The following is a 12,186-nucleotide window of genomic DNA, read 5'->3' on the forward strand; positions in this document are numbered from 1 at the left end:
GTGCCAAAGTAACAGGGTTGTTGTCTTAGACGACTTCAACTTCCCTAATATTGACTGGAGCCTCCTTAGTGCAAATAGTTTGGATGGAGCAGACTGTGTCAGGTGTATCCAGGAAGGAGTCCTGACTCAATATGTAGATAGGCTGACTAGAGGGGAGGCCATATTGAATTTGATGTTTGACAACGAACAAGGTCAGGTATCAGATCTCTCGATGGGACAGCATTTCAGTGATAGTGCTCACAACTCCCTGACCTTTACTATACTCATGGAGACAGATAGGACCAGACAGTATGGGAAAGTATTTAACTGGGGGAGGGGGGATTACAATGCTAGTAGGCTGGAGCTGTGGACCATAAATTAGGAACAGATATTCTCAGAGAAATGCATAACAGAAATGTGGAGGTTATTTAGGAAACATTTGCTGCAAGTGCTGGATAGGTTTGTCCCACTGAGGCAAAGAAGGGTTGGTAGAGTGAAGGAACCTTTGATGACAATGGATGTGGAATATCTAGTCAAGAGGAAGAGGAAGCTTACATAAAAGGTTGAGGAAGCAAGGATCAGACAGGGCTCCAGAGGGTTACAAGGTAGCTAGGAAGGAATTGATGAATGGACTGAGGAGAGCTAGGACGAGGCATGAAAAAGTCTTGGCAGGTTGGATTAAGGAAAACCCCAAGGCGTTCTACACTTCTGTGAAGAAAAAGAGGGTGGCCAGAGTGAGGATAGGGCCAATCAGGGATAGTGGAGGGAACATGTGCCTAGAGTCAGAGATGGTATGGGAGGGTCCTTAATGAATACTTTGCTTCAGTATTCACGAGTGAAAGGGACCTTGTCATTTATGAGGACAGGATGAAACAGGCTGATATGGTTGCAAAAAGGTTGATGTTATAGAAGAGGATGCGCTGGAAATTTTGAAAAACATGAGGATAGATAAATGCCCTGGGTCAGACAGGATATACCCAAGGTTACTACAGGAAGTGAGGGAAGGATTGTTGTACCTTTGGCGATGATCTTTGCATCCTCACTGTCCACTGGAGTACTGTCAGATGATTGGAGTGTGGTAAATGTTATTCAAGAAAGGGAATAGGAATAACCCTGGGAATTACAGACCAGGCAGTCTTACATCAGTAGTGGGCACATTATTGGAGAGGATTCTGAGAGACAGGATTTATATTTATTTGGAGAAGCATAGCTTGATTAGAGATAGTCAGCATGACTTTGTGACGGGCAGGTCATGCCTCACAAACCTTACTGAATTCTTTGAGGGTGTGACAAAACACATTGATGAAGGTAGAGCAGTGGATGGACTGTACATGGATTTTAGCAAGGCATTTGATAAGGTTCCCCATGGTAGACTCATTCAGACTTATTGGCTGGCCCAAAGAAGACAGAAGGTGATAGTAGATGGAAAGTATTCAGCCTGGAGCTCAGTGACCAGTGGTGTTCCACAGGGATCTGTTCTGGGACCTCTGCTCTTTGTAATTTTTATAAATGACTTGGATGAGGAAGTGGAAGGGTGGGTTAGTACGTTTGCTGATGACACAAAGGTTGGTGGAATGGTGGATAGTGTGGAGAGCTGTTGTAGGTTGCAACGGGACATTGACAGGATGCAAAGCTGGGTTGAGAAGTGGCAAATGGAGTTCAAACTGGAAAAGTGTGAAGTGATTCATTTTGGATGGTTGAATTTGAATGCAGATTATAGGGTTAAAGTCAGGATTCTTGGCAGTGTCCAGGAACAGAGGGATCTTGGAGTCCACATCCACAGATCCCTCCAAGTTGCTACCCAAGTTGATCGGTTTGTTAAGAAGGCATATGGTGTGTTGGCTTTTAATTAGCAGGAAGATTGAGTTTAAGAACAGTAAGGTTATGCTGTAGTTCTATAAAGCCCTGGTTAGACGACACTTGGAATAGTGTGTTCAGTTCTGGTTGCCTCATTATAGGAAGGATGTGGAATCTTTAGAGAGGGTGCAGAGGAGATTTACCAGGATGCTGCCTGGACTGGAGGGCATGTCTTATGAAGAAAGGTTGAAGGAGCTATGGCTTTTCTCATGGGAATGAAGGAGGATGAGAGGTCACTTGATAGAGATGTACAAGATGATGAAAGGCACAGATAGCTAGACATTTTTTCCCAGGGCGGAAATGACTGTTATGAGGAGGCATAATTTTAAGGTGATTGGAGGAAGGTTTAGGGGAGATATCAGAGGTAGGTTCCTCACACAGAGTGTGGTGGGTGTGTAGAATGCATTGCCAGCAGTCTTAGTGGAGTTAGATACATTAGGGACATTAAAGCGACTCTTGGATAGGGACATGGATGATAGCAAAATGTAGGGTACGTAGGTTAGTTTGATCTTAGAGTAGGATAAAAGGTTGGCACAACATTAAGGGCCGAAGGGCTTGTACTGTTTTATGTTCTATGTATTTGGGACAATCTCCTGCAACAGTGTGCTATGGATCCAACCAGGCATCAGACTACTTTGGATTGTTAATTTGTATTAAGGCAAGCTTAATTTTTGAAAGAATGAGAGGTGATTTTACTGAAATAAGAGGGTTTGACAGGATTGATTGGCATGTGGCATGACAAATAAAAGAAGTGCCAAACACACACACATGTTTTTGGCCTTATAGAGATGAGCTCAGTATTTCCAGAAGCATTATCTTCAAAGAAAACCCAAGTACTTGTGCCTGAAGCTGTTTGCTTGGACATTGTGTAGCAAGGGCACATGGATATAGAGAAACAAGATAACTGACACTTGATGTGGTATATTGGCCAGGGATTAATAGCTAGATTGAAAAGTTAGTGAGGGTGAGAAGTATGCTGGAGCTACAGGCCACAGCAACAGAGAGAACCTCTACACCAACGTAAGATTCCATCAGTCCAAAGTCACCACTGATCTCTCTATCCTGAATGGCAATGTTTTAATCTTAGTTCCTGATTATTTCCAGTTGTTAGTTAAAGATCACTTCAAGCATGTCCGTGGCAGAAATATTGAGTGCGACCTTCAGTCCATCTGTGCACCTACATTTCTGAAATGGGCCACATTATACAGGCAGAGCTTTCACAGGAGTGTGCATCAAATGGGGTGTGAACCATATGACATTCTATCACATTATATCATACCAAACAGTCCACTGAGTGAAAGCTTTGCACTTCAATCACTCATTCTGAAGTTCAATACAATGAAACAAGATTTTCATGTTGCCACATTACACCTGACAGCTACATGTGTGAGTGTGAGGTCACCATCACCATACACATATCATGAGAATGATATTGCCAAGCCATCACTCATCCAAATTCTCCTAGATGCATCACACGCCTTGACAAACAAGGGAGGATGAAGATGGTGCAAGACTAGCATCCAGGCGTGGATCATCTCAACCAAACACAGAACAAACATCGGAGTCACATATCCCACAACAGGAACATGGTTAACTGCAGAGTTTCGAAAGTGTTAAGCGAGCCCAGGTCTTATAGTCATGACACCCAATAAAGCAATACTGAGGAGGAACAGAATCGAGCTCAAGGAAGCGTACAATGCATCAATTGCATGCAGGAAAGATGAAATTACACACCAAGACAACAAAAGTGTAATGGAACAACAGGGCAATAAATCAATCTACTGATGACATGCCTGTAAAACAATACAAAGTAAACCAGGGACAAAGCTCATATTTTTAAAAGGTTACCCCCAAACTAGATCTAAATGAGTCATCAAACCACCGAAACAATAAATGGATTCTTTCTCAGTTCTGAGAAAGGATCACTGGACCAAAACCATTAACTCTGATTTGTCTCCACAGACGCTGTCAGACCTGCTGAGCTTTTCCAGCAATTTCTGTTTGCGCTGTGAATGGATTCTTAGAGTTCTATACCCATACATTTTCTCGTCCTTATGTTTGTATAACATCTTTTCAATTGTAGCATACAAGAGCTATCTTTAGGGGAAAAAAAGGTGGAAATTGTGTTATCACCATTGGAGTGATATTGCTTTAACAGATCAATACGTACATGAGCTAAGTGCTTGGATGTTGTTACATGACCAGAGTGTGTCTGCACTGTAGCATGAGCCAACATCCCTACTTCCAGATCCTATCAGAGGAGGAGGATACCTGAATTGCTCAAGTATGTCCAGGTCAAGAAATTTGAAAGAACAACACTAATTCCTTATTGTCAGTCGCACACCTCAAATGCACTACAACCATGACATCTGGCAGAACAGTAACTGGTCCGTTACCAAAACTTTGCATGAGAGTAACGAGCATTGGAGCTGACATTCCTGGATTGTGAAGGGTCATAAGCTGGATTTTCTGAGGGCACTCAATGAGAAAAATTCGGCCATAAGTTTTGAAATTAGTGATTGACAAGGGTTTATGTGCATTGTCTGTCTGCCTGCCTATGTTTGTGTGTGTGCGTTGTGATTGTGCACATGCAGTGTACAGTGTACTCAAGTAAATTAATTTGAACTAATTCATTGAGAGTGATGCACTTTGAGATATATTTGAGAGGTGACAAGATGCCACACATAAACAAGTCATCTTTCATAGCCCAATAATTGATTTCCCACCTGCAGGGCTTTTGTTAAAAGTACAAAGAAGTTCAAGAAACATTGCTGTTATATTTTGAGTAAAAATCTCAAAATATGCCCCTATTTAATAAAAGGAGAAGCGCTGGCAATACTGAGCAGATCAGGCAACAGCAATTCAATCGATGCTCTATAGAATGGATCCATGGAGTGTGTTGCATTACATCGCCCTCCTATGGCGTCATCTAAAATTTTAATTCTGCCCAGTTTGCACTGACCACACAGTGGCTGAAAAGCCCAGTAGCCAGGGCCAGACAGCTGTGCACACCTTTGTCATAACTCATGTCGCTGCTGTACCCATGTACAACACTTGTATAATGCAAAATTCTGACAAAAATGAAAGGGGTTTTTTCTCGCATCTTGCAAAGCAATGTTTGTCAGTACTACTTAAGTAATAGGCAATTGACAATTCAATAGATACACCAAACATTGCAATGTTTAACACTTTAACACTACCCAGTCTTTAGCATTGTACTAGAAAGACTTCTTTCACAAGCTCACTGTGTCTCCAGGTGTTGCACAGCCAATCAAGTACTTTGGAAGAATAGCAACTCTTGTACCCGAAGAAATATGGTGCCAATCTTCATATAGGAAGATATAACAACTGTAATGAAATAATGGTCAGACTATGCCTTTTTTTTTGAGGTATGAGTTTGAGGAATAAGTATTGGCCACGGCACTGGAGAAACTCCCCTGTTCTTCATATAGTGTCATAGAATCTTTTACATCCACCTGAGGGGGCAAACTGCACCTCAATGTAATGCTCCACATGAAAGACAGCACCACAAGTATTGCAGCAGTGCAGTGTCAACCCACTTGAGCCCTCAACCCTCTTACTCAGAGATGAGAGTCCTATCAATGGGACCAGTTAATGCCAAACTGACACACATCAAGGAATCCCATATAAGTACAGACACATCCCCAGGAACAGCCATGAAAATACTGAGGCACTCATGGGATCACCACAGAAACGTACACACTCCCAGAACTCCGTCAAATATGAATACATCCTAAGGTAGTTGAGTTGAATAATGTCACCCTCCACAGGAAAGATTTCTAAACGCAGACAGAGTCCTCCTGAGAGGTAATGTTACCAAACCACAGATCCTGCTGTTTTTAATTATAGAGTTGAGCTGTGAAATAACTCCAGAGGGCGGTATCCTGTCACTAACTTACCCTTTATTTACACGTGCATAGTACTTGACACGGGTCCGGTTTTCTCAGAGTCAACTTTCAGAGTGAACAGAACCTTGGATAGTCTGATTAGATCTGTCTGCTAGGGCTCCCTGATTGGTGCTGTTAGTCTGGTCCAATTGGGGAACTCATTCTATGGGGTTCACCTGGCTGACCTTGTTGGTACAGGTTAAGTCAATAGAGCTGAGTTAGTCAATACATTCTGGAGACCTCATCACAGACCATTATGGGAATTTCAAGTTGAAAGGAAAACCACAGATAGTGTTCAATCGTCATGGTATCAGTGATTTGTGATAAAGTTTATGTTTGAACTGTACACAGCTATTTTGTTCTTCACCTTGCAAAGTGATGAGGTCAACTACAGCGTATTTTACAATAAACCAATTAAATCTTCAAAGAAGCAGCGACTGAATTAGTGCAAAGCTCAGGTGAAGCAATGTAAGGTAAAGATTTCAGTCTACATGTGAAGAAGAGTCTCATTCGAAAATGGAATATTGCTGAAAATTGTGTTCAGTAAGAGATGTGATAACTCAAGAAGTTGAGACCAGCAGTTGATTAAAGGGGGAGCATGTAGTGCAGGTCAAGGTGACTTTATGGAAATAAGCACCTTAGGCCAACAGATAATGAAGTAGGTGAAAGTGAGGATTGCAGATGCTGGAGATTAGAGTTCAGAGTGTCGTGCTGGAAATGCACAGCAGGTCAGGCAGCATCTGAGGAACAGGAGAGTCAATGTTTCGGGGAAAAGCCCTTCATCCAAATGAAGGGCTCATTCCTGACGAAGGGATTTTGCCCATAATGTCGTCTCTCCTGCTCCTCAGCTGCTGCCTGACGTACAGTACTTTTCCAGCACCACACTCTCGATAGATAATGAAGCTGATTCCCTGAAATGGAAACTCTAGTACCAATTGCACATGGCAATCAATCAGTAGAAATTATAAATGAGACATGGTTGTTTTCATTCTGTGAACAGGGAGATTGGGGGCACTGTTTTGAAAGTGCTCAACACTATATTTCATGTTTGTTTTTTGTAATAGTCACCTTGTGGTAAGGTAACTGATGAAACCTTCAGTCGCAAGATTCCCAGAGAGAATGAGAGGGTACTAAATTAGGAGCACAGCTGCGACAGTTCCAGGCATTGGGCTAGTGTGGCATGAATGTGCCTTCAGTTACATGAATATGATGGCGTTCAGTGGGTGCTATAGCAGTAATGAATTTCAAAGCCAGGCTTTCAATACACTAATCAGTTCTTCAACTGGTTGCTATAAGAACCCAGAATGAAAGGAAAGAGAAAGTGAGAGTGCAGTGGTGAGGATTTATAAAGCAATAACAGAAGCACTCTCAGAGCAGCTGATCACATTAGCAGAAAGCCTGGGGCTCAGTATATTGTTTATAATCTATCAGAAGTTGAGATGCTACATCTTCTGTTTCTGCTGGAAAACACTGAACTGAAAACAGATTGTGAAACTTCCAGTATGGTAAACATCAGGCACTGAATCTATCAGATGAGACCCTGAAGTAGATGAAGCCAAATAAGCACGTTACCAATACTGGATAGTTCCTAAAGCCCACAACTCTCCCTCTCTTTAGATGTGGACATGAATAATCCCTGGTCAAATAGCCTCCCATCATACTAGCATGGCCAGACCTCTATCCTTCATTCCACCATCAACACTTTGGTCCCATCAAAGCCCACTTGCTACAGCGCCCTTCATAAAACCTGTGTCTCTTATCATCTCTCTCTCTCGCAATCTTAAAAATCTTGAATTCTAGCTTTTTCACTGACCTCCCATGTGCCAGTTCTAATCTCTCATTCTTCACACAAGACTGATTTTCCTTACCCTTTGTGAAGGAACTGTTTAATAAACGCACTGCGTTATTGATCCACTCTACTTGGGCTCACACTCAAAGAACGTGGGAAGGAACTGCCATACACCTCATATCTAGACCTCAACAACAAGCAGCAGCTAGAGGACAAAAACATGCATCTTTCATCAAGAAAGTAAAAATTTGCGGTACCTTAAGGAAAGAGCAGAAGGACATAATTAATTTGATACCCCTTTAAAAGAGTTTATACCTGAACAGCTTCCTTTTGTTCCATATCAAAATCTCTGAACTGGAATGAAAGGAGAAACAGAGAGAAAGAATGGTGAACAGACTATCATTTTGACAGTTTGAAGACCAGGAGCTTATGACGCATTAAGGTGACAAAATTCCTAGGAGGTGACCCACAGAGAAAATGTTGCATTGTAAATGCAATGGGAGAAAGCACTTTTAGTAAAATGCAGATAACTGATGATGCAAACTGTACATTAAGATGCAGACGTTTAGGTCTTGTAACATACATAAACTGCAATGGTGCTGCATTGCTCACAACACACACTTTATAAAGAACAAATATAAATATATCAGGAAGTAGGAATCAAGATGATTGAAAGGTACCTTTTTACCAAGAATGGTATGTGAAATCTGTGGCTACAAATATCCAAACCACATTCAAGATTCTCTGCACATGCAGAGGATTTAGCTCTTTAAAAATTAGGTGAGTCTAGCGGAGAATTAAAATTAAAATTATAAATCAAATTAAAAGCTGTAGAGGGTAGTAACCAGACCAACAATAACTTGCATCTTCTAACATCTTTAATGTATATTAAGGTGCTTCTCAGCAAAAAGGATTGGTAGTTATGAAGAAGCAGTCTGGTTTATGGAGTGAAGGAAATCAATGACATGCAAGAGGAAAGGAGTCCACAGACCATAGAGGGACTAATTCTGGAGAAAAGTGCAAAGATAGGAGAGAGGAAAGATCATGGAGGAATTTGGAAATAATAATTGAATTTTAAAATCAAAAAGTTGAGTGAATGGGACCAATGTAGGTCAGTAAGTACAGGGGTGATAGGTGAATGAGCATCTAAGTGAGTAATGCTGCATTCGGTAAAATTGATCCGTTTTCTGTTGACAGTGCTGAGGTACATTGTTCCTGTTCATGCAGTTTGCTGCAATTCCTATAAAGGGACGGTAGAGGGAGTCAGTAGCCCAGTTTGTATCCAGAACACTGCTTTACACAAAAGGAAAGGAATGACAACAAGCAAGAACGGCTACTAACAGAAAAGAAATTGTGGATGCTAGAAATCAGAAACAAAAACAAAAATGACTGGAAAAATTCAACAAATCTGGCAGCATCTGTGAAGAGAAAGGACCAGTGACCATTCTTTAGAACTCAGCTCTAGGCTTAGCCTGACTGTAACCCCTTTAAAAGGCAGAGGCTGGAATTAATGAAACAAACAGAACAATTTACTTTTGTCTTGATCCAGGTTACATCTACACCTCCCCCTAAAACTATCCACCGTCCCTGGGCTCAATCCTACAGTACATAATGCCGTTCACATGACCTCTGATAGTTATGTCAATATGGGGATGGTGGGGGGCTGGAAATCACTGAATCCATTTGTGTCCCTACATCAACCTACAGGTCAGTCATCTTCCCGGGCTGTTCATTCTCCTACTCTCTTGAACGGTGCTAAGAGTTGTATGGAAGAACAGGCAAACAGCAGAAACACTTGGTTCCAGCTGATTCTTGTTCTCTCCTCTCTTGGTGCACTTTCCAAATCCTGAGCAGTAGTACCTATAACACTAAAACACTTGCCCAGAACTTCAAAGTTGTGGACTCATTTCTAGCAACCTCTACATTCTCTTACATCACAGAAACTCAAACTTAACGTAAGAATATAACAAATAAGAGCAGGACTAAGCCACCCGGCCCTTTGAGCCTGCTCTGCCATTCAATAATAACATGGCTGATCTTTTTGTGGATTTAGCTCCACTTAACCACCTGATCATCATAACCCTTAATCCCATTACTGTTACCTTATGGCACAAGCTGGACATCACCTAATTTAATTAATCTGCTGACTTTTTCTTTGTAACCTTGGCTTCGTGCCTCAGCCATCACCTGGATCTTTCAATAAACGAAACACTGTTAACTGAACACTTCCATGCTGATCTCCCACACACACCCTTTTACCACACTACCAGTGTTAAGGTTTCGTAACAAACAAAATAAAAACATTTTAAACATTAAAGAAACATCAAGCAACCCGAAGTATTAAAAATCACTGTGCAAGTCTTTCTTTTGCAGATAGTCAGAGGAAAAGGCAACAGGTAGTTTGCAAAATGCTGACATCAGGAAAAATTCAATAACAGTAATAGGATAGAGTTTACTACACAGAAATACAAGAACTTCAACCCAATCCTTCTAAAGGTCTTTATCAGGACTGGGTTACATCACGTCCCACTCTTATATCCACTTTCTGTTCACAAGCACAGCATAGCAATTACCTCAAAATATGAGCATTACACTACAGCAATGTAATGGTAAAACAGTGTGGATGAAGGGCTGGATTCTGGCCCTGGAGTAGAGGACAGTATTGAACCTGTCCCCATTTGCCCCAGAGCCAGTTAACGACCATCAGGTTGCGAATTAGCTTGAGAGGGAGGCCTTCTGCCTGTAACTAGGCTGCAAGTCCTTCCTTCAGGGCTGCTGATGAGTCTGAGTGGGATATTCTTTGGAGAGTTGGTACGGACTTGTTGGACCAAGTGGCTTAATTCCAAACTGTAGGGATTCTATAAAATGTTGCTGAACAATGCTAAGAATTCATCCCATCCAATTACATCAGTGTCTTCATGATAGAAGGAGAGCTGAAGCCCAGGAAGAGTCAGTACCTTCAGGAAAGGAGCAGGATCTGAACCCTAATGGCAATCAGCACCTTAGTCAGGGGATGGTACAAAGACCTCTACCTCAGAGAAGAGACAGCATCTTCAGTAGGGCAGGTAAGGATGATTATGACATGGACAAAAATCTGACTGCATGCCACTCATCTTTTGGGAAGTGAGGAAATGACATCTAGGAGACCAAGGGTGGTGAGGAAAGAATTAGAGTGGATAGATGTTTCTGGTATACAGCCTGCTGTTTCTTACTCCATAACCATCACTCCCTTGGACAGAAACAAGAGTTGAAGGCGCAGTCAGGACAGGCATTGCTAGGTATGCCTCTTTATTCAATGAAGCTCTACTCTAGAACTTGACAAAGAGAGGTTCTTACTGGAAGGATGGTGGCCTGGAGTCGCCGATGCCGCCAGTCCTCTCAATGGGGGGCGGTAACTCTGACATACTGTCTGCACACTGTGAGCCGCCGTCAGATGCTGAGCCTTCAGCCAGGACCAGCTGTGGAGAAAGATAAAGGCAGAGATTGAATGGGTGGGGAGGAAGTTGCACACAGGTTACACTTAAGCAAGTGGTGAGGGGAAAGAGGTGGAGAAAGGAGTGTAAACAGGAGGGGAAGACAAACTATGGCCAGGGCAGAGTGATGGCTTTTGGGGGTGGCGGGGGAGAGGAGGGATGGGGTTGGCGTGGGGAGGGAGGGGAGGGAGAGGAGGGAGCAAGACGAAGACTGTGATGGGGGCAGGGTGACTGACACCAACTGCGTAGGGACAACACCAAATAAGCCAACTTAGCATTCTGAACCTTGTTTTATAAGTTGTCACCATGTGTTCAGCCAAGAATTTGAACAAGAATTATCTTAACAACAAAGAACTACTAAACTTCTGTGGTGAGATAGGTACTTAGAAACATTATTTTTCCATTGCTCTATCCCCATGTCATTTCTGTGTCAGGACAATTTAAATTCCATTTATTGATGTGCTCTGGTTGCAACTCCTCATGAAGGGAGTCAAGTTGATCTGCATCACTTTCAGCTCCTTTATTAGATGACTAGCTGGTGTTACCAAGAGCACAGCACACATTCGCTTTGTGCCCCAGTGTCACCAGGTACAGTCACATCATTTAAATTGGACAGGTACATGAACAGGAGAAAGTAAGAACTGCAGGTGATGGAGATCAGAGTCGAGTGTGTGGTGCTGGAAAAGCACAGCAGGTCAGACAGCATCCAAGGAGCAGCAGATTCGATGTTTCAGACAAAAGCCCATCATCAGGAATAGTTTAGCCTGCATTTAACGCTTCCTTATTCCGCATACAAACCACCGTGTGTGTGTGAAAAAAATGTCCTTCAGGTCCCTTTGCGATCCTTCTTCCCTCACCTTAAACCTATGCCCTCTAGTCTTAGACTCCCCAACCCTAGGGAAAAGAGCTTTGCTATTCACCTTATCTATACTTCTCATGATTGTATAAACCTAAAAATGGTCACCCCTCAACCTGCTGTGCTCCAGTGAGAAATCTGATCCAGCCTCTCCTTATAACTCAAACTCAAACCCTCCATTCCTGGTAACATGCTTGCCAATCTTTTCTGCACCCTCTCCAATTTAATAACATCCTTCCTATGTAGGGCAACCAGAATTGTACACACTACCCCAAAACTGTCCTCACCAACATCAAGTACAACCTCAACATAATACCCCAACTC

At 42.3% G+C, this 12,186-nt stretch overlaps 1 protein-coding gene across 2 annotated transcripts in view; it reads right to left on the reverse strand.

The window, feature by feature from the left end:
* The window catches only part of LOC140487024 (segment polarity protein dishevelled homolog DVL-1-like), a 124,930-nt gene that overhangs the window by 63,300 nt on the left and 49,444 nt on the right, over positions 1–12,186 (reverse strand). For both annotated transcript variants that reach the window (XM_072586393.1, XM_072586394.1), the window contains one exon: positions 10,870–10,991. In XM_072586393.1, coding sequence (XP_072442494.1) covers positions 10,870–10,991 — 122 coding nt within the window. The remainder of the gene's footprint in view (positions 1–10,869; positions 10,992–12,186) is intronic.

The sequence above is a fragment of the Chiloscyllium punctatum genome, chromosome 16 (assembly GCF_047496795.1).
Source record: "Chiloscyllium punctatum isolate Juve2018m chromosome 16, sChiPun1.3, whole genome shotgun sequence".
NCBI classification, from domain to species: domain Eukaryota; kingdom Metazoa; phylum Chordata; class Chondrichthyes; order Orectolobiformes; family Hemiscylliidae; genus Chiloscyllium; species Chiloscyllium punctatum.